At 43.9% G+C, this 27,830-nt stretch overlaps 1 protein-coding gene across 2 annotated transcripts in view; it reads left to right on the top strand.

The window, feature by feature from the left end:
* Window positions 1–611: 611 nt before the first annotated feature.
* Window positions 612–27,830, top strand: part of LOC147326301 (synaptic vesicle glycoprotein 2C-like) — a 76,015-nt gene continuing 48,796 nt past the window's right edge. The window contains exons 1-2 of one of the 2 annotated variants that reach the window (XM_086301429.1): window positions 612–966; window positions 9,342–10,234. In XM_086301429.1, coding sequence (XP_086157555.1) covers window positions 9,628–10,234 — 607 coding nt within the window. In that variant the 5' untranslated portion in view covers window positions 612–966; window positions 9,342–9,627. Of the gene's footprint in view, window positions 1,061–9,341; window positions 10,235–27,830 lie in introns of both variants that reach the window. The other variant, XM_086301430.1, reaches the window with a different exon arrangement.

The following is a 27,830-nucleotide window of genomic DNA, read 5'->3' as shown; positions in this document are numbered from 1 at the left end:
TATTTTGGTCAGATGAAACCGAAATCAAGCTTTTTGGCATCAACTTAAGCCACCCTTTTGGAGAAAGAGAAATGGTGAGTATGAGCTAAAAAATACCATCCCCATGGTTAAGCACGGAGGTAGAAATATTATTCTTTGGTGCTGTCTCCAGACATCAGTCCAATAAATAAATAAATAAATAAATAAATGAAAATCGGTGGAGGGAGATGAGACCTGGAGGCTTCACAAAGTCATGTCAGAAAGGACCAAAAACTATCAGGAATTAAGGCAGTTATGTAGCCAAAACCAATAGTAACTATCAAGGTATGACTAATGAATTGGCTGGTGAGAGTATACTCATAATTTTCTCACATTTTACAGGTCAAGTCATGAAAAAAATAAACCTGGGGTGTATTTTGCAGTCTTAACAGAAGCTGCTTTTGTACATTAGCACTTCAGAGGATTTAGGCACTGCACAACTGTTTTTTAGTGAAGTTGCAGCTTTAACCAGCAGCTTCTTTTCAAACTTCTCCCCGGGAGCCAAATTTCAGCCCTCCCTTACTCTCATCTTACGTCTAAACCCAGCAGCTTGTGATTGTAGCACATCACGGAACCTTCGCCGGATACGTACCGTGGACTATTATACGGAAATGCTCACTATTGTCCGTAGGATGCAAAGCCACTATTGATCTCAGTCTGCCTATTGCTCATGCACCCTCCCTCTCCCCCTCGCTCCCCATCACAGACACACACATACACTCACACACTCACTCACGCTTCCTACCTCCCATCAGCATCCCTGGGCTTTCTTGGACTGCAGCAGAGAAACCGCTGCATCGAAGAAGACAAGAGGAGAAAAAAAATAGAAAAAAGAAAAAAGAAAGAAAGAATTAATTCGTTGCTCACTACCTCCGTGGCCGTGTAGAGACGCAAATCAAGGAACGGACACTTCAGAGTCTTCGAGTTCGTTTCGATGCACTAGAAATTGTAAGCATTTATTCATTTGTCTCACTGAATATCAGCAACTATAAGTTCATCTCCTCCATCACCCACGCTTTAGTCTGGATAACTGTCATTAACGGTAAGAGGAAATTTCGTATTCACCTGCTGCTTAAAAAAATTGCAGTAGAAAAAATAAAATGCTCCGCGCTCATGATTGACGGGAAAGTTGGGCAACTTTCGAAGTCGTCCAGCGCGAGCATCTTAAGCTGTGCTTAGAATTAGAAATCCACACCACAGAACTGTGTTTGATCAGAGTAGCTCCTCATTTTCTTGATGATCAGAGCAGATTCTGAGGCGTGTGTCAGCTTTTGCCTGCTGCCAAAGTTTTATTGATTATTATTATTATTTTTAAATATATTTTTGTGTCTAGTCTTTTTTCATCGTGGAGCAATGCTGCGACTTTTTGCTATGCGTGTGTGTGTCCATGGAAAGGGTGATGGGGTAGGGGGTGCTACCATCCTGACGCGATCATTGGTCATAGAAAAAGCGAGTCGGTGCACGCACGGCGAGGCAACCCCGAGCTTCCCCCTCCGCTTAGCGCGCACGAGCAGCCGGAGTGAAATCTGCAGTAAGATGCGCACAGAGAGAGAGACGACGAGGGGAGGGGGGGAGATAGGTTCATCCATTAATCAGGAGTCAGTGCTCGATGCGGTGTGAGGAGAGCAATCTAACTGTACAGCGTAGTGCGACGTCGTCTCGCAAGGGAACATTGAAAGGACTGCCCGAAATCTAATTATGGGACGCCAGTTGCGTCAGAGGGCCGCGCGGTGATTGATGTTCCTTCCCGCTCGTGCTCTGCGCTATACTCACCCGGTGGCGCCGCCGCGTAGAAGCCGCAGTAGTAAAAACGCTGCAAGTGGAACAAAGAGGAAAGTGACAGATGAGTTTTGCATAAAGCTTTCCCAAACTTCCCCATTCATCCTTCTGGAAATTGTGACCAGGTGTTCGCTTCGAGGCAGTTCTCTTGACCGGATAAATGTTCCATTTGAATAGATATTTGTCAAACACCCAAGTCAGTAAATTGATGTTTGCCTTAGGCCCGTGTGCCTCCGTGTTTGGTTTAGCACGCGAGATGGCAATGAAAACATCCATTCATCTATTCACATTAGTCGTTTTCACTTCTTTGTTAATCTCAATTTTCATCTCTGTTTGAGGACAGTACGCACAAAGGAGGGTTTGGCTTGCATGTCTGCGGCACACGTCTCACAGATGGTGGGGGCAGAAAGTCAGGATACAATCTGTCAGGCGGTCACCAGCCTGTAGAGAGCAGGGCAGGTAACATCAAGCGATTCATATGTGGACATAAGTGAAGAATGTCTCCCTCAATTATTTAGTAGCGCTTCATGACTATGTCTTCTTTTAACTGGATTCAGTGTTCAGTATGCCAACAAAGGTGGGAGAGTCCTTTGTAAAATTCGCTTCATTTGCTGAGATCAGTGATGTGAAGCCACCTTCATGTCTTATGCTTCAGCAGCTCATCGTTTTACTGTGTGGAGGTTAATTGAAATCATAATGAGTTAAAATGTTTCCACCTGACCAAATGTTTTCTAGTATCCCTGGCCTAATTAATGTGTCACGTATAGGACAATGAATTTGTTTCATATAGCACAAGAAGGTACAACAGCAAGATACCAGGAAGAACTGGAGACTATAGAGATCTGACTTTATTCAGAAGCTGAGCTGAACAAACACACTCACACCCGGTCTGTTGCTTTGAACTTCACTGGCTTGTTGAAAGTGAATATTTAAGTTGGAAATTTTTTTCTGAGAGGCACTGTGCAATTTGCTGAGAACAAAATGATGCAACAGCAGTCATCATCCATCCACTGAGGGCTGGATTAAAAAATCCCACTAAAAAGTTAAAGGGTGTTCCAGTGTCCCCTTTTTGAGCAGCATAAGGAGAGAGACAAACAAATATAAAGTGGTGGATTCTGACATGTTGACAAAGCCTAAAAATACAGAAAGTTCAACTGAGCATTGCACTGATCATGACAACAGACACACACGATTCAAACTTCTACAGAGGGACCTCTACAGCAGCTGGCCAAGCAGTCAGTAAACCTTCACAACTGTCAACTGGCCTATTGGGATTCTGATCAAAGCAGTCAAGTGGGGTTTGCTTGTAAGTTTTTAGTTATTTCCACTCCCTCTGTGTTCTGTGGCAAATACTCACTTGTGGCCTCTAAAATTTGCTATGTAGTGGTTTGATCACACTACATCTTTTGTGTCAATTTTAGGGAAAACTACAACGGAAAGATATCCCTCTAACGTTCTATTAGAAAACAACCAGGTGTTAAATGTACACATAGATAAGAGGTGTGCTAGAACATGGCATAATGTTTCATAATTTTCTGAGATCAATAGGGATCGAAACGTTTTATACCTTCTTCTTTTTATGCTTTGGCGACAGTTGTGAGGTTTCCTTCAGGCTTTGCTAAGCTTCATACACCTTTCATGCAATACAGTTACAGTTTTTAATCTCTGTCTCCTACAGGCAGCAAATCCAAATTCAAGGCTTACTTTACCTACCCATCGTACCACTATAAAAGTACTCATATTGCATGTCTACATGTGGAACCACATGGGAGGTTCTGAAGTATTTCTGTCAAAATTTAAACTTCTCTTGTGAAGCATCTGCAGAGCTTGGCATGTTATTTTATTCACATGATGTGCATGAACAAATGTTCACTGCAGCCATCTGTGGGCACCGTAGAGAGCCTGTAGGGCTTTGCACATACCGCTTACACTCACATATTGTCAGCCAGCATGTCGCATGCACTCACTGGATCTTATGCTCAACAAAATGTTGCTGATTTTGATATTATTAACAATGAATTATAGTTTCAAATTGAATAATATACTGCTGAAAATAGCTTCTTCCTTTTACCTTGTGTCATAAGAATATGCCTTACTGAGTCTCATAGCAAGCACCTCCAAAGTGGACCTGTGTGTGCTTGCAGGCATCTTGTGTTTTCGTGCGTGTTTGCCAGTGATTAATGAATGTTGCTGGATGGCGTCAGCAGGCCATGACAGCTCGACTGCAAGGAAATCATTTCTTCACCCTCCGCGGACTGCTGATTCAGAACTTGCAGGAATTTTGCTGATTGCTAAAATCACAACATGAGAGTTGTTGTAATAATAACCCCAATAACTGCGTCACAGCAGAAGGCATGAGTCGCCATCAGAAAGAAAATAGAAGTGACCATAAGCGATATTAGCTGTTTATTGGAGGAAATGCCAAGGTTGTTGGTTGAAGTGTGGTGACTTATTGTATAACCATGGGTAATTTCTGACATCAGCAATATGTGTATGTGAGGAAATGGATTAAAGATTGCTTCAAAAAGAGACTGGACATTTGGACCGGACTTTTAAGAATTATCTCTGTAGCCCAAACTATATTGAAAGACTTCTAAATGTCAGCATTAATGGCCATTTGCATAAGGAGGAGAACGGTTAGCCTATCATGAATAATGAAATGTCAACAGAAGAGGCATACGTTTCATATTCTGCATTACCATCAAGATGATGACTTTGAAATTCTTGGCGCACTTGGATAAGCGAGATGAGAGATGGAAGAGGGAAAGAGAGGGAGAAAAAAGAAGGAGGTGAAGAGAGATTGAGAGCCAGAGCGAAAGGAAAGTAGAGATTAGCATGGAGACCAGGGAGTACACGCAGACCCAGGTGTCTGTTATACAAAATTATCCATTTCCCTCTTTTATAAAAAGTTCTCTGAGCATTGCTGGACAGTTAGTTGATTGGTTATTTTCTTCTTGACCATTGGGTGTGGAAACTCTCAGAGCATATCATGAGGTTTATCACACATTTAGACCTTTAGTCAGAGGCATCAAGTTCTCAGTTTGGAGGAGCAGTGTGGTTAAAAATGAGGGGAAGTTTGGAAGGAGGAATGTGCTTCTGTACTCACAGCGGTATGCTCAATGGAAGCTCTTTTGTGCATTATAAAAGCACAGAATGTCATATTTGACCAATAATGTTTGATGTATACTGTAAATCCGAGTGTTACTATGAAGTCCTTCACTATATAGTATCTTGTTTGATTTATATAGGGATCTTATATAAATAACTAAATATGTAGTTATTTAGTTATTAAACAGGATGCTAAGGTCTGACAAGATAATCTACGTAATCTGTTTCAAACCACATTGTGATCTGCCCCTAGATATTTCTAGTTATGGCTAAACTAGTTTTGTTATTTTGAAATGCACCCTGCATCTACTACTTCAGTAGCTAGGTACATTAGTTTAGCTTGCCACCATCTTTTACCTCAGAAGTCAAATGTTGGAACTGAGAACAACGTCAAGCCCGAGTTTGCAGTGTTCCAATAATAATAGTAAGAAAAAAAGCCAATGTTTTGCTTGCATTATCAAGAGTACAATGCAGTATTTGTTTTTTGGGCTCAAAAAGAATGCTTCAGCAAGTTTATAGATAGAACCTGTCCAGTGCTCTGTATGTGGTGTGTTAAACAAGTTACTAATACACAGCAGTGGTAGTACAGTGTTTTGGTGGTAAGACCAACTTAATGGGGGCTTCTAGCTGAAAATTCTGACTGTGAATTTGGAATTTCCTGCTTCCCACCTCAAATGGGACAAATTACATTTACAAAAGTTCTCTCCAAAGACTAAAAATACATTGCTGATCCAGCGAGTAATGGATGTTTGGCCCAAACCAAATCGACTATCGATCTATAGGTTTGAATGACTATGTTGACTCAGGCTAAGTCTGGGTGATAGGTATGTTGGGACATTGAGTCTACATCTGGTCTACGTAATATTTGCCATAACACATGTCTACACAAAACAGTAACATACCTGAGCCTGAAACTGTGAGGACCGATTCATCAGATAGATTAGATATTCCAACATCTAACCTTGTAGAATTTTTCACTTCCCACTTCAGGTTGTAATCCATCTGTTTGTTTTTTACTGTAGGACACATGGAAGCAGTGTAAATTATGTAGTTGTCCTGTAGCCACAGAATTAGTGCTGTATCTTTGGTAATTGTTGGGGGGGGGGGGGTAATCACCTGCCTGTGCACAAAGTTAGTTAGGGCACTTTCGCCACATCATTTGACTGCTGCATTGCACCAAAATCTGCTTCACGTCGTTGTGGAGCTCCGGCGCTTGTGTTCAAATGACAGAGTCCGACTGATGCTTTATCTAATGCTGCAGAGCAAAGGTGGTAGAAGCACAATACATCAACCTGCCATGGTCAATAGGGTACTTCACCCAGTCTTAACACATCACTGTATGCTTTCCACCCAAGAGATTTCACACAGAAATGCAGAAGTGTGTTAAGGTTTTCATCTGCTCTTAGACAAAATCATTTCACATTACTGTGTGACTGCAATGTATTGTCTTACTGATATGCGTACTAGAATCTACAAGGAAGTACTTACAATTTGCTTCTAATGCTTCTAATTAAAATAAAAAGAGTGTAGCCAGATAAATTACTCTTTCAGGTTGTTTGCGATTACTAGTATTTTTGTTAAGGAGATGCCAGTGACTGCTCTTTTTCTCGAGGCCAGCATTGAAGTTAAGAAAAATAAAGCAGTATTTGATTAATCGAGGATTTATTTACCATTAAACAAACTCAGTCGACGAGCCTTCTTTCTCACATACCTGGCTTGTCAAACACCACTTGACCATTTGTTCAGTGTGCACTCTACAGCATATAGTGATGCTAAAGTGGCTTTGGAATGGAAAGTGATGGCCCAGAGGCTTTCTCGTGTTTCTCTTGCAGCAGTGTTTGGGTACAGTGACTGCTGGGTGCTCATATGGCTTGGCCTTGTGGGTTGACAGGTCTTCTGAAATGCCCCACCAGTGTCATAGTACAGAGTCCCCTAAGGAGAGTCAGTCATACTAGCTGACATGTAATTCCAGCCTAGAAACATGAGCCAGAAACAAATCACATTTGACATAAAACAGAGCAGCAAAAGCCACATTTTCAAGGATGTATTATTTTTGAATGCATAACAGAAATACATATAGTTATGGATATCTTTTCAGAACAATAAAGTTTATTCTGACTTAACAAAAATGTAAACCGCATGTATAAAAACATATACTAAATACAAAGCAAACCTGACATACAGAACAGAAAACAATGCAACAGACGTGGTGCTGAAATGCAATATGCACTCAGCATTGTGAAATTATAATTCTAACATGTTAATGCCAACAAAACAAAACAGGCTTAAAAATAAATTTTTGATCAATCAAATCACAGCCTCTGTCAGTGCGCCCCAGGGCAGCTGTGGCTACAATGTGTGAATGACTGAATGTAGTGTGAAGCGCTTTGGGGTCCTTAGGGACTAGAAAAAGCGCTATACAAATGCAGGCCATTTACCATTTACAGCGCCATGCAAAGAAAGTATCAATAATGCTCAAGATATACATTAATCAGCCACCGCATTAAAGCCACTGACAGGTGCAGTGAATGAAATTGACAGTCTCATTTCAGTGCAGTGTTCTGCAGTGGAAACCTTGAGCTCCTGGATGCATGTAGATGTGCCAAATTCCACTTTGTCATATCCACACCCACTGAAATATTGTCGCAAATCAAGCCCACACCCATACGGCAGTGAGACTCTTTAATGACAGTGGCCTCTGTAAGGAGGGCAGTGCATACCAGCAAACTGCGAAATCTGCTCATAAATGGCTCGAGGAACATCACAAAGAGCCCAAGGCAATAACCTGGTGTTCAAATTCCCCCAGATTTCAGTCCACCCATGACATCCATGATGGAAAAGGTCTGCTGCTAGTAGCCAAGATTCTGACACACAAGGGAGTCATTCCATCTCAAATCATTTTTTTTCATATTTTAACAAGCCAATTATCAGATATTTTTTATATATCTGTCCCAAGTTACAAACCCTGATTTATTTTGACGGTAAGAGTGACCAGTGAAAATTGGGCTTTTATCTTTAATAGTTTTTTAGATATTCATTCACATTCAATCTGTCCTCTGGCCATTTTTCAAAAAAGAAAAAAAATCTTAAAAACTATTTAATATATGAAAATAAAACTTCACATCAGTCATTTTATATAGTCAAACTTTGGGCCATAACATTTTTATGCAAATTGGAGATGTCCGAGCAATGCTGCATATAAATTTAATAAATTGTTTCACATTTTCTGAAATACGCAATATGGGCAAAAATATTGAGCCACATTTCTTAAGCTTTGAGTTCAGATGTATAAAATTAAGCACCTATGGACAGGCAGACTGCATGGCTTTGGTTTCAAAAAGCTCACCGAATTTGATTGTGGGATGCTGCCACTCCAACAAGTTAGTTTGTGACATGTCTTGGAAATATTTAGGAATTACATCAACATGGGCATGAAGTAGCAGGTCATGTAAAGTCACCAAGCACAGAGACATGCATAAATTCACCAACACAGCTGATTCACTCCAAAAATTCCTCTGGCATTAACGTCAGCACAACAGCTGGAAACTTCAACATACTTTCTATGGCCAAGCAAATCCTACAGGTGTAATGTGTATGTGGCCCTGTACTTTGTCATTTAGTGTAAGTGCAGGGACCACAAACACCTAGTTACAGTTTTCTAGCCACTGATGTCAACACATCATACTTCATGGGTTGGTCATTAATTATGTTTAGACTACTGCTGTCATGCCATCAACAAACTAATAATGTGTGAACAGATCATGTCCGAGAACTGAGTACAAAGCACTATACAATATACTCTAGAAATACTTCAAGGACCTGAGTTGTAATTAAATGAAACTTTGACAGCAAGCATACCACTATACTTACTGTATTGCTTATTTGTGCACTTGCTTGGACATTGGTTTCTTGATGGGCTCATACAAATAGCTTTTTTTTTTTTTGCTATGTAGTTCAAACCATAAATAGGAGCATATTTCAGCCAGACTGAGAGTACAACAGTAGTGTAGGTTTGGGATATTTTGTATTCAGGAATATCAGAAAATTTGGCCAGTAACACTTTTACTTTATATTTTATCCATAGCTAGTCTACTGACTAATATTTATTTTATGCCAGTAGATTTATATTACAGCTATGTTTATGAGCATAACAGAACATGTCTAAGTCCCGGTATGTAGAGTTTCTTTAAATCATCAATGCTACTTTCAGCTAACAACTTCAAACCTGCAAAATTTGGCCTCTGTGACTTTTACTTCCTAGTACATCATTTTCATCTCATTAGTAGACTGCGCTTTCTGTCAACATCAGTGGGGAGTGTGGCTGTCTCTGTGTAAAAATTTTCTTTTGGAGTGTGCCAAGAAATACTGCAGGCAGGTATTTGTGACTGGCAGTCTTTAATCAAGCTAAACTTGCTTTTTTCTGTCTGTCCCTGCAGGTTTCCTCTCCTGAGTGGTCACTGGACTTTGAATCTTGCCAGTCTGAGATCAACTGTCTTCTCTTCAGCACTGTCTAGTTACTGCAATCCAATGGAATTAGACACCATTACTTAATTGCTAGTCTTCTGGCAGTTGGGTGGTATTTCAGGGGTAATAAATTAGCATAAATCTTGCTCTGTCTGGGAATAGAAGATAGAAAAACAACTAAGTAACTTATATTTATTGCAGCTGGTGGAATAAAAGTGGACTAAAGCTGAATTTAGTGCTTGTTACCCTCGTGCCAAGATGGAGGAAACGCATAACAACAGGACTTCCTTGGTCAGAGGTGCCAAGGACATCGCTAAGGAAGCCAAAAGGCAAGCTGCCAAAAATTTCAGCAAAGCTGTTGATCGAGCCTCTGATGAATACTCATCCCAGCGCAGCTACAATCGTTTCCAAAATGAGGATGAAGAAGAGAACAACTACAACAGTTATACTCAACAAGATGGTCTTTATGCCGACAATGCAACCAATGAAGAGGACGGGGCCTCTAGTGATGCCACGGAGGGTCACGATGATGAAGATGAGATCTATGAGGGGGAGTACCAAGGAGTGCCTGGATACAATGATGGGAAGCCACGGGATGGTCAGGTTGCTCTGGGCCAGCCAGTGTCTGACAGCCTAAAGAGCCGCAAGGAACTAGAAAATGAGAGACAAGCAGATGAGGAAGAGCTGGCCCAGCAGTACGAGTTGATCATGCAGGAGTGTGGCCATGGGAGATTCCAGTGGCAGCTGTTCTTTGTTCTAGGTCTGGCACTTATGTCCGATGGAGTGGAGGTGTTTGTAGTGGGCTTTGTCCTGCCCAGCGCTGAGACAGACATGTGTGTTCCCAACTCTGGTGCTGGATGGCTTGGTAAGGTTTTTTTCTTTGAAAAAGATGTTATATTAAGAAAAATATTACATTTTTGATATTATTCACTGAATGGTTTTGACGTCCAAAGAGTTTTCCTCGGTCTTCAAAGAAGTCTGCATTTTTTACAAAAATTACCTTGCAGAGTAAGAATATTACTGTTTCACCACTGATATCACCCTACCATCAATGAGGAACATGAAAAAGAGTTACCACAAAATGGAGATACTCAAATAAAATACATGTAAACATCAAGACTGAGCTTAAATATAGCTACACAATATGGACAAAGGTAATGGACAACTACAAAATGACAACTACAAGAGCTGCTCAGCCATGGAAACCCATGCCATGAAGCTCCAGTCATGCAGTGTTTGTGCTCATGCTAATGCCAGAGGAGGTTTGGGCCCATGCCGTTATTGAGTCAGCAGTGTTTTGAACAGTCGGGTTTACAGGAGCTCTGTTTATGTAGTCTGCCACTTCATGGCTGAGTTGCTGTAGGTGCTTCTCCTTACAGTTGATTGTAGAATAGCTAATAGGGAAGAAATATCACGAGATAACTTGTTGCAATAGTGTCATCTTATTAGAGTACCACACTCAATTTTAATGAGCTCTTTAGAACCATCAATTCTTTCACAAATGTTTGTAAAAGTAAACTGCATGGCTAGGAACTGGATTTTATACACCTATGGAAGTGGGACTACCTGAAATACCTGAAATCAGAGATTTATACCTAAATATCTAATGTTACCTGACTGTGGCCTGCTGGAGGTATTTTGAAAATAACAATTAAGAGCCAAACACCATTCCATGGAGTAGTCTGATATAGATGTGACCTTATCTATAAAACTTGACATAGACTTTTGCGGGAAATCTATGTCTAATTGACATAACCAGAAACTCCTTTTATCCCTACATCTTCCCGTCACTCAAGTTGTTGTGGTATGTGTTGACCTGACATGTAGTCAAGTTTGTGTTTCAGCTTAGCTCAGCATGTGAGCAGGCGATGACATGGCCACCAGGAAGCAGCAGGGGTTTGAGTCCTGCTTTCTTGTCCATCTCTATTGTCTCTATTCAATATAGGGCAAATGTCAGTCAAATATTTTAAAAAAAAAGAAGGTTGCAGCATAGGGTTAAAATAGGGTTCGACATTTGCGTTATGGCATTAGTTACTACATAGATCTGACGATTCATCTGTTAATGTGACAGTCTTCAGAAAAGAGGTTTGTGAATTGCCAAGGAAAAGTAATACATCATCAGTAAAAGGCTTATCCTAAAGTACAGTGGAACCCCAACTTAAGAAATTAATTCGTTCCCGAGGGTCTTTCGTAAGTCGAAAATTTTTGTAAGTCGAAGCACCCATTGCGCCTTTTGAGTGAACGATAGGCTATAGGCTAATTGCTAACTGCAACAACAATACATCGTTCAAGTGGAACAGCGAAGCGCAAGTACGAAAGCCAAGGGGGTTGTCACATGATTCGGAAGGCATTGTAGGCATTGTAGGCATTCTGGGCTCAGCCAATCAGAGCCAACGGATTTCGTTACTCGGGCATTTTGCCGTTAAGTGCCTTCGTAACTTGAATTTTTCGTTAAATGGGGTATTCGTAAGTCGGGGTTCCACTTTATTAATATCTTTTTAATATCTTTATTTTTTTGGATTGCTACTGCTACTGGCTCAGTGAAGACAACAAGAAGTGAAGGGGAGAGTAGGCCACCGAGCTTGGTGCCCTTGTGCAGACTGAAGCTTTTGTCTTAACACATGCATTTGGAGAGCTTTGTAGTGTTTTGTTCCAGTCTATGAAGGAAGAACCAAATCCAAATTTGCACAGAATTACAACTCATTCTCTCTCACTTTTCTCCTACCCCTCCACACCTGTCAGCTCTGGCTGTGAATATACTAATGTGAATAATACTATAAATAAATGAATTGAAACAAAAAGAAAAAAGACAAATGAGGAACTCTATCGAAGTCCTCCTAGCAAAGAAAATGTGTTTAGTGTATGTCTAGTTCTCTGGCTATTAATTTTACTGCATACAATATACTTTTCACTGTTGGGTATGAAAACTGACTGGGCCATTCCGAGCCAATTAGAGACAGCTGTTAAATATCAGTTTGCTATTCCAGAAGAACTTTTTATAGCCATTTTTTAGTCAGATTGTTCAATTAAGTGACCAGGGTCCAGTTTTCATTATTCAACTTAACAGGTGTGTTTTTAATCTTGTTTTACTCATTATTTTGAAGTAAGATTCAGATTTTTTAAAAAAGTGATTTTTATTGCACTTTAGTTAAGCAACGGGATTGAGTTGCTTTACTTTAGTACTTTGAGCTAATGGCAATGTTAGCATGGCAATAATTTATACACATAAAATAATAAAATGTCTTCATCTTTAAGACAACAATAGACAAACATTACTTTCTTAACTTTTTTTTAGATAAAACATATGATTTTTTTTATAAAGTTAAGCAATTCTTTGCGATTTGTTTAATTCACCAATTTTTGTGTGTGACTTGTTTCATTTCAGCTCAGTGTGAGAGTCATTGACATAGAGAGTATAAAGGACATAGTTAATGTGACATTCTTCAGCTCCTCCCATGCCATTCATGCTCTCCATATACAACACAGTTTCTGTCCCTCCATACATAGGACTCAGTTCTGCGTATATGCACCATCTTTGTTTACTCTTTCCCACCCAGTCTTTTAGAGTTCTGATTGGCCAACATTTCTACACGGTTAGGAATATATCGCCACCTGTTGCTTTGGCATGTTCCTAGCAACGTTTTCCTTCGTTTTTGGGTTTACATGTGAACGGAATTTAAAAAAAATAACAAAAACGGAAAATCTCAGTTTTCAAAAATACCCATGTAGGTGTGGACGTAGCCTAAATGGAATTACATTGAATAGATTTGCCATGTAGATTAATTCATTGTCACCCATACCTCATATAGCTGAGTCAGCATCTGAGCAATATTGAAATCGGTGTTTGGATAATTATTACTTTGTTGTAACAATTCATATTGGCAAAAAATAAACAAAAGAAATAAATGACCAAAAACAAATTGCCTTACTTTTTGTGTAAGGCAATTTGTTACAACAAGTTACAAGTAGACTCCTATTTTGAAGCGCTCTAATGAACCATCTAAAAGTCATCTAACATTGCTATCAGGAGACATTAATGCTTCTGTAAAGTCAGCTTTGTAGACATGGAGCATAATCTTATTGATGCTCATAAATTAAGTTAAGATTTATATGACACTTATAGACTGGTAGAAGTATTAGAGTGTTGACAGAATTAATCTCATGATCCTAACTTTCACAAGATTTGTGCTTTTAATGACATTTGATATGCAGAGAAACTAAGTGGTGTGTGACACTTTTAGCCATAATCTCATTGCTTTAGGAATTGCCAGTGGGTTGTCATGGCACCAGGTATTTGGATAGATGAGTAGGAGGTGTGTTAAGCTAGATGGATCTCTCCCACTCTAGGGAAAAGTTGTCTGTTTGTGTGCCAATATGTATCTGTATGTTTAAATGTGGATGGTGTGTGATTTGGCTTTATCATTTCTAACACAACTATAAAAATACTAGCTTGGCACTGATATTTTTCTCAGTGTGTTTGTGCTAAATGAAAGTTTTTGTCACTTAATAAGATTCTGAGACAAAAAGTCATCCTTGTCTCTTATTACATTATCTTAGTGTGGCTTTATTACCAGGAGTACATGTAGAAGAGAGTACTAATCTTATTTCATGTTTGGGGGAGCAAGATGGTTTATTATTCACCCAGATTCCTCCTGTATTCTGACTCATCCCTCAGTGGGAGACAGGAGGGAAAGAATAGAAAGAATGAGTCATTTCACCAACTTGTCACACGCTGCATAAATAGACGATGCATATATGTGCTCACTTGCAGATATGCTTAAAAGAACAGTAGCACAGTAGCACTCATTAGTTATTTTTATCACAGAGTCTCTGTGAAGGTCAGTGACTCTTGAAGTGGTCAGTAAGATAAGTTTCAGTGGACATCTTGTTAAAAGGAAAAACTGTCACAACGGGACTGAACAGACTCACGCGCAGGCTCTAGGTCTTGAAAGCACAAGAGTCTTTATTATGATGCACCAGGTGATTATTTACAAAAGTGAGGGGAAAGCCGGGCTCCGGGGGTCCACACACGAACGGGAAAGACACGCACACTCTCCGTCCACTCCTCCTCACACTCCACTCACTCGGGTAACACAGGGATAGGTCCAGGGAATCTGTACACAGAGACACGAATGGGTAGTTAGGTAAATCGCTATGAAACACTTCTGAAGTCATTGAGCTGGGGTTACACTGACGAGGGTCGGCAACGGTCCAGCGACGAGAAACACAGGGCTGCCGTCTTATAAAGGAGCTGGATCACTCGTGATGAGCCACAGGTGCGTGGGCCAAGGGCAGGAGCCCGCAGGTAAGCTCCGCCCAGGCAGAGGGAGGAGGGAAAGAGGGGAAAGGAGAGAGCAGGAAAAAAATAAAAAAGGAATACAAAACATATGTAGCCGTACTGAGCCGACCGGGTAGGCACAGGGACCCTGACAGTACCCCCCCCTCAACGGGAGCCACCCGGCGACCCACCGGGCTTACCAGGGTGCCGGCGATGGAAGTCACGGAGCAGGCGCCGACACAAAACAGCCGAGCGAGGCACCCAGGAGCGCTCCTCCGGCCCGTAGCCCTCCCAATCGACCAAATACTGGACCCCCCGCCCCCGGCGCCGAGAGTCCATAATGCGGGAGACCCCATACGCCGGCAGCCCATCAACGATCCGGGCGGGAGGCGGGGGCCCGGAAGGAGGGCACAAAGGACTGGAGAGCACGGGCTTAATCTGGGAGACATGGAAAACGTCGTGGACACGCATGTTGCGCGGAAGGTTCAACCGAACAGACACAGGGTTCACAAGCGCACCGATTTCGAATGGCCCAATAAAAGTAGGAGACAGTTTCTTGGACTCCGCCCGGAGGGGCACATAGCGGGTGGACAGCCATACCTTTTGTCCGACCGCATACTCAGGAGCCGGTGTCCGATGGCGGTCTGCGAGCTGTTTGTTACGTGCCGTCGTCCGGAGGAGGGCAGCTCGGGTGGCTCTCCACACCCGGCGACATCTACGCAGGTGGTGTTGGACGGATGGCACAGAGAGGTCACCCTCAACGGCCGGAAAGAGCGGAGGCTGAAATCCTAATGACGCCTCAAAAGGTGAAACTCCAGTGGCTGAGGAAGTCAGGCAATTGTGGGCGTACTCAATCCATGGCAGCTGGTCACTTCAGGTCGTTTGATTTGTGGACACCACACACCGCAGAGCAGCCTCCAGGTCTTGGTTCGCCCGCTCAGCCTGCCCGTTGGTCTGAGGGTGGAAGCCAGAGGACAGACTAACCTTAGCGCCGAGGGCGGAGCAAAACTCCCTCCAGACCCGTGAAGTGAACTGGGGGCCACGGTCTGACACAATGTCCTCCGGAATTCCATGGAGGCGGAATACATGCGTGGTGAGGAGGTGAGTGGTTTCCAGGGCCGTAGGCAGCTTGGGCAAGGCAACGAAATGGACAGCTTTAGAAAACCTGTCCACAACGGTTAGAATGACTGTGTTACCTTTTGAAGCCGGTAATCCGGTGACGAAATCCAAGGCTATGTGGGACCAAGGCCGTCCCGGAGTGGGCAGCGGTTGTAGCAAACCAGAGGGAGGTTGGTTGGACGACTTGTTACGGGCGCAGGTCGTGCAGGCGGCGACGTATTCCCGTGGATCCCGAGCCAAAGTGGGCCACCAGAAGTAACGCTGGAGGAATCGTATGGTGCGGTGTACTCCCGGGTGACAGGTGAACCGGGCGGCGTGTGCCCATTGCAGTACCTGAGAACGAACAGAGGAGGGCACAAACAACTGACCTGGGGGCCCGGTCCCGGGATCTGGTTCTGTTTTCTGAGCTTCTTTAATCTGAGATTCGATTTCCCAGGTCACCGTGCCGATGGAGCAGGAGGCAGGAAGAATCGGACCTGGCTCGGGTTCCGCTTCAGAGGAGTCATACAGTCGGGAGAGGGCGTCTGGCTTCACATTGCGGCTCCCGGGCCTGTACGTAATTGAAAAGTTGAATCTCGTGAAAAAGAGAGCCCACCTCGCTTGCCGGGGATTGAGTCGCTTTGCGGCTCGGAGATACTCAAGGTTTCTGTGGTCTGTCCACACGATGAATGGTTGAGTGGCTCCCTCTAGCCAATGTCTCCATTCCTCCAGTGCTAACTTGATAGCCAGAAGTTCCCGGTCTCCAACATCATTCGTGAGAGAAAAAGGCACATGGGTGGAGCTTACCCTCCCTCCGTTGGGACAACACCGCCCCGACCCCGGAATCCGATGCGTCCACTTCAACGACGAACTGTTGCTGGAGGTTGGGTTGGCAGAGGATAGGTGCTGTAGCGAACCGTTCTTTGAGACGTAGGAAGGCCTCCTGCGCGGATTGGTCCCACTGAAAAGACACTTTAGGAGAAGTGAGTCTGGTTAAAGGCAGAGCGAGTTTACTGAAATCTCGGATGAAGCGGCGGTAGAAGTTGGCAAAGCCTAAAAAGCGCTGGAGCTGTCGACGGTTTGGGGGTTCGGGCCAGGTAAGCACTGTTTGGACCTTCGCCGGGTCGGGTTTCAGATCACCCCGCTCTATTATGTATCCGAGAAAGGCCACGGAGTCCACGTGAAAGTCACACTTTTCGCTTTTCACAAACAGTCTGTTTTCCAGCAAACGCTGCAGAATCTGTCTGACGTGTGTCTCGTGCTCCGCCACTGTTTTAGAGAAGATAAGGATATCATCCAAGTAGACAAATGCGCACCGATTGATAAAGTCCCGGAGGACGTCATTCACGAGGGCCTGGAAAACTGCTGGGGCGTTAGTCAGCCCAAAGGGCATCACCAGGTACTCAAAATGCTCCAGATGGGTGTTAAAAGCTGTTTTCCATTCGTCGCCTTCCCTGATCCGAACTAGATGGTAGGCATTGCGGAGGTCTAATTTACTGAAGATCGTTGTCTCGTGCAGAAGTTCAAAAGCCGAGGAAAGGAGCGGTAGGGGGTATTTGTTCTTAACCGTAATGTTATTAAGGCCGCGGTAATCAATGCAAGGCCGGAGAGACTTGTCCTTCTTTTCTACAAAGAAGAAGCCGGCTGCCACAGGGGAAGAGGACGGCCGGATTATGCCTGCTGCCAGTGAGTCCGTGATGTATTTCTCCATAGACGCTCTCTCAGGTTGGGAGAGACTATAAAGGCGACAGGTGGGGAGTGTGGCGCCTGGGAGAAGATCAATGGCGCAGTCATACGGCCGATGAGGTGGTAACGATTGTGCATGATCTTTACGAAAAACTTCAGCCAAGTCGTGATACACAGGTGGAACAGAGGTGAGATCCGGAGGCTCAGACAGGTTATTTGGAGGAGACGCGGAGGGCGGAGTTGCAGCCCGGAGGCAATTCATGTGACAATCCACTCCCCAGCCCACCACGCATTCAGATTTCCAGTCGATATGAGGGTTATGCTGTCGCAACCGGGGTGACCTAAGACAAGCGGTGTTTGAGGAGCTTTAAACACGAATAGGCTTAGAACCTCAGTGTGGTTGCCGGAGAGTGTGAGTGACACGGGCTCTGAGACATGGGTTATATCAGGCAGCCGCTGCCCAGATAAGGCGGTGACATGTAACGCCATCACAGAATGGGTTTTTGTGTGAACTGTTAACTTGGCCGGTAACATTAAGCGCGGAAGGGAGCTTTTACTAGACAGGTCGCCCACCAGTACTCCCTTAACTACGGGCGGGCGCCCCCTTTTGGTCGAGATGGACAGGTGGCAATGAAGTGGCCCTTACGGCCGCAGTACAGGCACTCACCAGAGACCATGCGTTGCTGACGTTCCGCGGGTGTTAGCCGTGAGCAACCCAGCTGCATGGGCTGCTCGCCTTCCTCGCTTAGCTCGCCACTGTGGGCAGCACTGGGTTTAGCCCTCCATTCCCCCGCTGGTGGGCCCAAGAGCGCCCGTGGCTCCTGAAAGGCCCGCCCCCGGAGGTCTCTGCGAGCCGGAAGGCGATCATCTAACTTAATGCACAGAGTCATTAGAGAGTCAAGAGAGGCAGGCAGGTCATGCATTATTAGTTCGCCTTTTAATTCATCACAGATGTTATTAAGCAAGGCACTCTTTAGCGCCTCCTGCCCCCACCCCGTTTGCTCAGCCAAAACCCAGAAATTGACAGAATAATCCGACATCCTGCGTCTACCTTGTTTAAGATTTAACAGGCGTTGAGCGGCGGCGGCAGCCTCGGATCCTTTGTCAAAAACGCTCTTAAACTTAGACAAAAACTCGGGGTAGGAGATGTCGGGGTGGGATCGTAGCACTGCCTGGGCCCACTGTAGAGCGCGATCACGTAACAGTTGCACAAAGAAGGAAATCTTATCTCCATCGCCAGGGTACCAGTGAATTTGCTGACGAAAAAAATAAGTGAGTTGTGTGAGAAATCCTGCACACTTATCCAACTCACCATGAAACAGTTCAGGAGAGGGAGGCTGATGCCCGACGACCACAGGTGTAGTTTGGGCCGCGCTTGCGGGCTGAGACGCGCTCGCGCCCGGGATGGGTTCGTCTGCCGGAGAGGCTGGCGGGGGCGGAGAGTCAGTCAACGGGGTCCGCTGGGCGAGAGCCAGAGACAAAGCGGCAACGTCTCCACTGAGCCGCATCAACATATGCTCGTGTCGCTGCAACAGCTCATCCAACGAGACCGGGGCTGGGGCGGGTGACGCCGAGCCTGCTGAGTCCATTGAGGCTGGACCGTTCTGTCACAACGGGACTGAACGGACTCACGCGCAGGCTCTAGGTCTTGAAAGCACAAGAGTCTTTATTATGATGCACCAGGTGATTATTTACAAAAGTGAGGGGAAAGCCGGGCTCCGGGGGTCCACACACGAACGGGAAAGACACGCACACTCTCCGTCCACTCCTCTTCACACTCGCACACTCTCCGTCCACTCCTCCTCACACTCCACTCACTCGGGTAACACAGGGGTAGGTCCAGGGAATCTGTACACAGAGACACGAATGGGTAGTTAGGTAAATCGCTATGAAACACTTCTGAAGTCATTGAGCTGGGGTTACACTGACGAGGGTCGGCAACGGTCCAGTGACGAGAAACACAGGGCTGCCGTCTTATAAAGGAGCTGGATCACTCGTGATGAGCCACAGGTGCGTGGGCCAAGGGCAGGAGCCCGCAGGTAAGCTCCGCCCAGGCAGAGGGAGGAGGGAAAGAGGGGAAAGGAGAGAGCAGGAAAAAAATAAAAAAAGGAATACAAAACATATGTAGCCGTACTGAGCCGACCAGGTAGGCACAGGGACCCTGACAAAAACAATGTTAAAATGATAGAGACATCTGCTTATATTTGATTAAAACACTAATCCCAGCTCGTACATTAGTGTTTGTGAGGTCTGACTGAGTGAATACATATCTATATGTGATATGACTTAAAAAATCTTTGCCTCTCCCCTCACCAGCTTCAGATTAAAGATATCTCACAGCCTTATAATATTGGCAACTTCCTGGACACATTTAGTTTTAGGTTCACATCTTTGAGAACATGTTTCAGTAAATTTAGTCAAGAGACAAACAGATTAAAATTGGGTGGATAAAAGTCCAAAGGGGAAGGTGACCTCACTGAACTTGTTTTTGGCCATAACTCAGGAAATGAAGTTTATCATGCATAATTATGATATATTTAATTTTATCACAGTATTTTAGATAGAATAGCTTAATACAAACTAAATAACACCAATAATAAATACATATATAATCACTGCCAGGACACTGCTGTCGGAAGGAAAAACTCCCTTTCAACAGGAAGAAACCTGACTAAGGGAGGGGCAGCCTTCTGCCACGACTGGTTGGGGAGAGAGAAAGAAGACAGGATAAAACACATGCTGTAGAAGAGAGCCAGAGATTAATAACAGGTATGATTAAATGCAGAGAGGTCTATTAACACATAGTGAGTGAGAAAGGTGACTGAAGAAGAAATACTCAATGCTTATGACTAAATAAGCAGCACATATATTATCATTGATTACTTGCTGCTATTCAATGCACACCTATGAAAAGTCTGGGTAGTCCCAGATCAAAGCCTTACTAACATGAATATATTTATTATTTATATAAAGGAATTATCTCATTTTTATATTTCTGTCCCTGATCTACTCCAAATACTTTCTTTCCCTTTAATATAACGTAAAAGGTGAAATGCTATCTTGATGTGGGATGGTCCACTTTTTTTTAACTCCCTGTCTTTTCTGTTACCCTGCTGTAATCCTGCTCTTACGCTCTAACACAACCTCTTTGTGTTTCATAGCCTCACTGGCGATCTGAAGATATGGGCCAGAGTTAATCTCTGCAGCATTGTGCTTCACCGCAGTTTAGCTATGGTAGACTGGCTCACGTACCTCCCGGGAGAAAAGGAGAGAGGCTGAGATTTTACACACTTCCTCTAAATGTCCTCTTCTCCTTTTCTCCTCCACCACATATGGCTTTAATTTGTCTGCCGGTGTTTTCCTGCATCACAATCACCCTTTTTGACTGTTTTAGTTCAAATGTGTGCTTGCTCAGATGAAACCATGCTGCAGGTGTAGTGTAGTAAGAAGACTTTAAAGGGGATTTTGGCCAGCTGATATTTGTTAAGTCTATCACCTTTGCATGCTGTGGTTACGTACTTATAGAGTCACAATCACCACAGACACCTGAAGTTTATCAGCACAGCAGAGTGATAAATAGGCTCTGTGCAGCTTGAGGTTAGCTAATTAAAAACCTAGGCTAAACATGTCCTCTTCACAACCAAGGACAGCATTGTTAGCTAATCACCCACTTAAACGATGTGGGCTTCATAGATAATTGGCAAACTTTCTGGAGGAAACCTGGTCTTGTTAGGAGAGACGCCATCCATCCCACTTTGTATGGAGCAGCTCTCATTTCTAGAAATATGGACAAATTTATTAAACCCCCCAAAATATGACTATCCAGAGTTGGGACCAGTAAGCAGAGTTGCAGTCTAACACGCCTCTCTGTCCTCTGTCCTCCTGCAACCTACCCCCCCCCCCAAAAAAACCCCATTTCCACTGAGACTGTGTCAGCTGCCAAACAGACAAAAAACAAACTAAAAACCAGCAATAGACAACTTAAACATAAAAAAAAATTACAAAGAAAGAACAATACAGTATCCACATCTGAACCAAAGAGTAAAACAGTGAAATGTGGATTATTAAATATTAGGTCTCTCTCCTCCGAGTCTCTGTTAGTACATGACTTAATAATTGATCAACAAATCGATTTACTCTGCCTTACAGAAACCTGGTTGCAGCAGGAGGATTATGCTAGTTTAAATGAATCAACACCCCCAAGTCATTCTAACTACCAGAAATCTCGAAGCACAGGCCGAGGGGGCGGTGTGGCAGCAATTTTTCACACCAGCCTATTAATCAACCAAAGACCAAGACAGACTTTTTGTCACAGGCTGGGTCTCCGACCCAGCACTCTGAGTTCTCTTTGTATTTTTCTCATTTTTTGATATGTTATTAGTTTTTGTGTTATTTCCTATTTTGCCTTTAGTTTGGGCAGTTATTGATGATTGTTCCTGGGTTTTTTTATGTTTGGGGTTTTGTATTCATTCATCACGTATTAGGTCTGTCTTATTGTGTTGTCATGTTTAGTTTTTAGTGTTTCCTGTTTTATTCTGACAGTGTCATGTGTTCTTTGGTCATTGTATTTAGTTTCACTCCTCCTGGTCCTGTCATTAGATTCATGTCAGTCAGCTGTTTCCTCATGTGTCTCCACTTCCCTGGATCACCTCATGTGTGTATTTAAGCCTTTTGTTTTCTGCTTGCCTTGATCGGTTCGTCTGTTTATTTGACCTCAGTCTTAGTTACGGTTTTCGTCTGTTATGTATTATTAGTCTTAGTCATGGTCTTTGCTTGTTATTTTCCACCACAGTCATAGTTTAGGTTTTGGTCTCAGAATCAGAATCAGAATCAGAAAGGGGTTTATTGCCAAATGTTGAGCAGGTTTACAACATTAGGAAATTGCTGCGGTGCTTCAGTGCAAACATAGTGTCATAAATAGCACTTAAATAGACATGAAAAAAAAAATAAAAGTAGGGATAAGAATTAAAAGTGCTACGTAGAAAGATATGTGCATGAGATATACATGGGATATATACATGAGAATAAGAATTAAGAGTGCTACGTTGAAAGATATATACATGAGTGCAGGTGGTGATCAGTGCCAAACATGGAATGATGCAGTGAACACAGCGTAGGGTCATGTGTTAGTGGCGGGAACAGTCATATGGTTATTGTTCATGTGTCCAACAGCAGAGGGGAAGAAACTGTTCTTATGGCGAGAGGTTCTGGTGCGAATGGACCGGAGCCTCCTGCCTGAGGGGAGCAGGTCAAACAGACTGTGTCCAGGGTGAGAAGGGTCAGCTGAGATCCGAGCTGCACGCCGCAATGTCCTGGAGGTGTACAGGTCCTGCAAAGATGGGAGTCTGCAGCCAGTCACCTTCTCAGCAGAGCGCACAACATGCTGCAGTCTCTGTTTGTCCCTGATAGTGGCTCCAGCGTACCACACGGTGATGGAGGAGGTGAGGATGGACTCGATGATTGCAGTGTAGAACTGCATCATCGTCCGTGTTGGCAGGTTGAATTTCTTCAGCTGCCTCAGGAAGTACATCCTCTGCTGGGCTTTCTTGATGACGGAGGTGATGGTGGGCTCCCACTTCAGGTCCTGGGTGATGGTGGTACCCAGGAAGCGGAATGAGTCCACAGAGGTGATGGGGGTGTCAGTCAGGATGATGGGGGGGAGTGGGGCTGTGTGCTTCCTGAAGTCCACAATAATCTCCACTGTCTTCTGGGCATTCAGCACCAGGTTGTTGTGGCTGCACCAGGACACCAGACGTTCAACCTCCCTCCTGTAGGCAGACTCATCCCCGTCAGAGATGAGCCCAATAACGGTGGTGTCATCTGCAAACTTGATTAGCTTGACAGACTGGTGGGTGGAGGTGCAGCAGTTGGTGTACAGGGAGAAGAGCAGAGAAAGAACACAGCCCTGAGGGGAGCCGGTGCTGATGGTCCGGGAGTCCGAGACATTCTTTCCCAGCCTCACATGCTGCTTCCTGTCCGTCAGGAAGTCAGTGATCCACCGGCAGATGGGATCAGGCACATTCATCTGGGAGAGCTTGTCTCGGAGATGGTCTGGAAGAATGGTGTTGAAGGCAGAGCTGAAGTCCACAAACAGGATCCTGGCGTAGGTTCCTGGGGAGTCCAGATGCTGCAGGATGAAGTGTAGGGCCATGTTGGTGGCGTCGTCTACAGACCTGTTGGCTCTATATGCAAACTGCAGGGGGTCCAGGAGGGGGGCCGTGAGGGTCCTGAGATGGGAGAGAACTAGGCGCTCAAAAGACTTCATGACCACAGATGTCAGAGCCACGGGTCTGTAGTCATTTAGTCCAATGATCCTAGGTTTCTTGGGGACAGGGATTATGGTGGAGGACTTGAAGCAGGCAGGCACATGGCATGCCTGCAGTGAGGAGTTGAAAATGCCAGAAAACACTGGGGCCAGCTCGTTTGCACAGTGTCTGAGGGTGGCAGGAGACACGCCGTCTGGGCCGGGAGCTTTCTGAGCATTCAGGTTCTTAAACTGCTTCCTCACATCTGCTTCATGAATATGAAGAGTTGTGGTGGGAGGAGGTGGTGTGAAATCCTCTTTTGTGTGGGGTGAGGAGGGGGGTGTTGTAGGTGAACAGTTTGAAGGTGGTGATGGCTCTATGGAGGGGGGAGAGGTGGGGGAATTAGTGTCCAAAGTGCCTCTATTGTTGGGGCCGTTGGAGGTGTGAAGGCTGCCTGATGGCTCGTCAAAACGGCAGTAGAAGTCGTTAAGGGTGTTGGCTAAGAGCAAGTCATCAGTGGAGTGGGGGGTTTTAGGCTTGTAGTTTGTAATATTCCTCAAACCTTTCCACACAGAGGCCGAGTCATTCTCTGAGATCTGCTGCTGCATCTTCTCAGAGTGCTGATGTTTAGCAATGTCCACTTCTTTAGTGAACCTGTACTTGGCCTCTCTGTAGCAGTCCCTGTCTCCGCTTCTGAACGCCTTTCTCTTTTCCAGCCACAGCTTTTTGAGTTTAGGAGTAAACCAGGGTTTGTCATTGTTATAACTCACCCTGGTGCGTGATGGCACAATGCTGTCCTCACAGAAGTGGATATAGGAGGTGACAGTGTCCGTAAACTCGTCCAAGCTGTTAGAAGCAGCCTTCAATGTGTCCCAGTCTGTGGTCTCCAATCTCAGTACCGTTTAGTATTTTGTTTCTTAGTGTCTTGTCAGTTTATTTTGGTTTCCTGGTTTACTCCTGCCGTCATCTAATAAAGGATCACTTTCTGTTTAAACTTACACTACTCGTCATCATCTGCTTTTGGGTCCTGTTTTCACTCACATCGGCGCACCCCGCCGTGACACTTTTAATTCATTTGAAAGCCTGATGCTTAACCTTGTCTCCACCCCAGCTGTGAAACTCAGAAACCAGTCTTGCTTGTTATCATCTATCGTCCACCTGGGCCTTACACAGAGTTTCTGTCTGATTTCTCAGACATTTTATCTGATTTAGTTCTGAGCTCAGATAAAATAATTATTATGGGTGATTTTAACATCCATGTAGATGCTAAAAATGACAGCCTCAACATGGCATTTAATCTGTTATTAGACTCAATTGGTTTCTCTCAAAATGTAAAAGAACCCACCCACCACTTTATTCACACTCTCGATCTTGTGTTAACATATGGCATAGAAACTGAACATTTAACAGTGTTTCCTGAAAACCCTCTCCTGTCTGATCATTTCCTGATAACATTTACATTTACAATAATCGATTACACAGCGGTGGAGAGTAAACTTTATCACAGTCAATGTCTTTCTGAAAGCGCTGTAACTAAGTTTAAGAATATAATCCACCCACGGTTATCATCTTCAATGCCCTGTACCAACATAGAGCAGAGCAGCTACCTGAACGCTACTCCAACAGAGGTCGATTATCTTGTTAATAATTTTACCTCCTCACTACGTACGACTCTGGATACTGTAGCTCCAGTGAAAACTAAGGCCTCAAATCAGAAGTACCTGACTCTGTGGTATAATTCTCAAACACGTAGCCTAAAGCAGATGACTCGTAAGCTGGAGAAGAAATGGTGTGTCACAAATTTAGATGACACACAGCTCTATCTGTCCATGAAGCCAGATAATACACACCAATTAGTTAAACTGCAGGAATGTCTTAAAGACATAAAGACCTGGATGGCTGCTAACTTTCTGCTTCTTAATTCAGATAAAACTGAGGTTATTGTACTCGGCCCTGAAAATCTTAGAAATATGGTATCTAACCGGATTCTTACTCTGGATGGCATTACCTTGGCTTCCAGTAACGCTGTGAGGAACCTTGGAGTCAGACTGCTTTCTTCCATTTGCGCAACATCTCTAACGTTAGAAATATCCTGTCCCAGAGTGACGCTGAAAAACTAGTTCATGCATTTATTACTTCCAGGCTGGACTACTGTAATTCATTATTATCAGGATGTCCAAAAAACTCGCTGAAAAGCCTTCAGCTAATCCAAAACGCTGCAGCAAGAGTCCTGACAGGGACTAGAAAGAGAAAGCAGATTTCTCCTGTATTGGCTTCCCTTCATTGGCTTCCTGTTAAATCCAGAATTGAATTCAAAATCCTGCTCCTCACACACAAGGTCTTAAATAATCAGGCTCCATCTTATCTTAATGACCTTGTAGTACCATATCACCCTATTAGAGCACTTCGCTCTCGCACTGCAGGCCTACCTGTTGTTTCTAGAGTATTTAAAAGTAGAATGGGAGGGAGAGCCTTCAGTTTTCAGGCTCCTCTTCTGTGGAACCAGCTTCCAGTTTGGATTCGGGAGACAGACACTATCTCTACTTTCAAGATTAGGCTTAAAACTTTCCTTTTTTGCTAAAGCATATAGTTAGGGCTGGACCAGGTGACCCTGAATCCTCCCTTAGTTATGGTGCAATAGACGTACAGTGGGGCAAAAAAGTATTTAGTCAGCCACCGATTGTGCAAGTTCCCCCACCTAAAATGATGACAGAGGTCAGTAATTTGCACCAGAGGTACACTTCAACTGTGAGAGACAGAATGTGAAAAAAAAAAATCCATGAATCCACATGGTAGGATTTGTAAAGAATCGTAAATCAGGGTGGAAAATAAGTATTTGGTCAATAACAAAAATACAACTCAATACTTTGTAACATAACCTTTGTTGGCAATAACAGAGGTCAAACGTTTACTATAGGTCTTTACCAGGTTTGCACACACAGTAGCTGGTATTTTGGCCCATTCCTCCATGCAGATCTTCTCGAGAGCAGTGATATTTTGGGGCTGTCGCCGAGCAACACGGACTTTCAACTCCCGCCACAGATTTTCTATGGGGTTGAGGTCTGGAGACTGGCTAGGCCACTCCAGGACTTTCAAATGCTTCTTACGGAGCCACTCCTTTGTTGCCCGGGCGGTGTGTTTTGGATTATTGTCATGTTGGAAGACCCAGCCTCGTTTCATCTTCAAAGTTCTCACTGATGGAAGGAGGTTTTGGCTCAAAATCTCACGATACATGGCCCCATTCATTCTGTCCTTAACACGGATCAGTCGTCCTGTCCCCTTGGCAGAAAAACAGCCCCAAAAGGGCTCATTCTGCAAAGTTCTTAAATGGTTGGACATTACAGGAATGGCTTAGAGGATGCCCATTCAATCTGTGAGCAAAGATACAGAGGGTCACCTGGGTGAGGATGTTTGCTGTTGAGATACCCAAAACATCTGATGAACCCAGGAAACATCAACGATTATGCATCCTAGGAGATATTACTTAAATACACGAGAGACTAAGAGCTTAGCATACTTTATTATTGAGAATATCTGAAGTGGAAAAAAGTCCATGTGTCACATGTGAATTGTTCCAGCTTGTACACTTAGCACTTGCACTGCTATGTGTGAGAAAATAAGGATCTGAGTGAAATCGTTGTTTTGACTGGAATTATAATCAGCTGACTGGGTAAATAATTTCACACAAGCAATTTGAAAACTTATGCAGTGCGAACCACAACCTGTTAAAGCTAGCAAGGCTAAAATTGTTGGTCAAAGCAGGATCAATAATCAAATTGCATATTTCCACACTTACACTTATTATTCTGAGTACATACAGCTACATGAAATGCTCCACAGGTACCCACATGGTGTATTCATAATGGCCCAAAGTCTCAGTGTGGAATGATGTATACTTCTTGCCTTCAGAGTTCATCATCACTACATGAAGCGAAGAGAGGAAACACTCAGACAGCATAAAAGATGAATTTAGCCTCCTGATCTGATAATTGAAGCCAACCTGGAAGTGTCTTAAATCTGGAATCTTTTTAGAGGCCACCAATGAACGATAGCTGTGGTTGTTGAAAGACGTCATATCCTATTAAAACCCAGAGTGTACATAAAGTGTTACTTTATACCTTGGCACATACCTTTGACGTTGCGTGATGAACTCT

The sequence above is a fragment of the Aulonocara sp. 'chitande type north' Nkhata Bay genome, linkage group LG7, assembly GCF_057382095.1.
Source record: "Aulonocara sp. 'chitande type north' Nkhata Bay isolate Kocher_YH1m ecotype deep benthic linkage group LG7, A_spYH_male_GT1.1, whole genome shotgun sequence".
NCBI lineage: Eukaryota > Metazoa > Chordata > Actinopteri > Cichliformes > Cichlidae > Aulonocara > Aulonocara sp. 'chitande type north' Nkhata Bay.
Note: the sequence above shows the minus strand (reverse complement) of the source record. Positions and strands in the feature narration are given on the sequence as shown.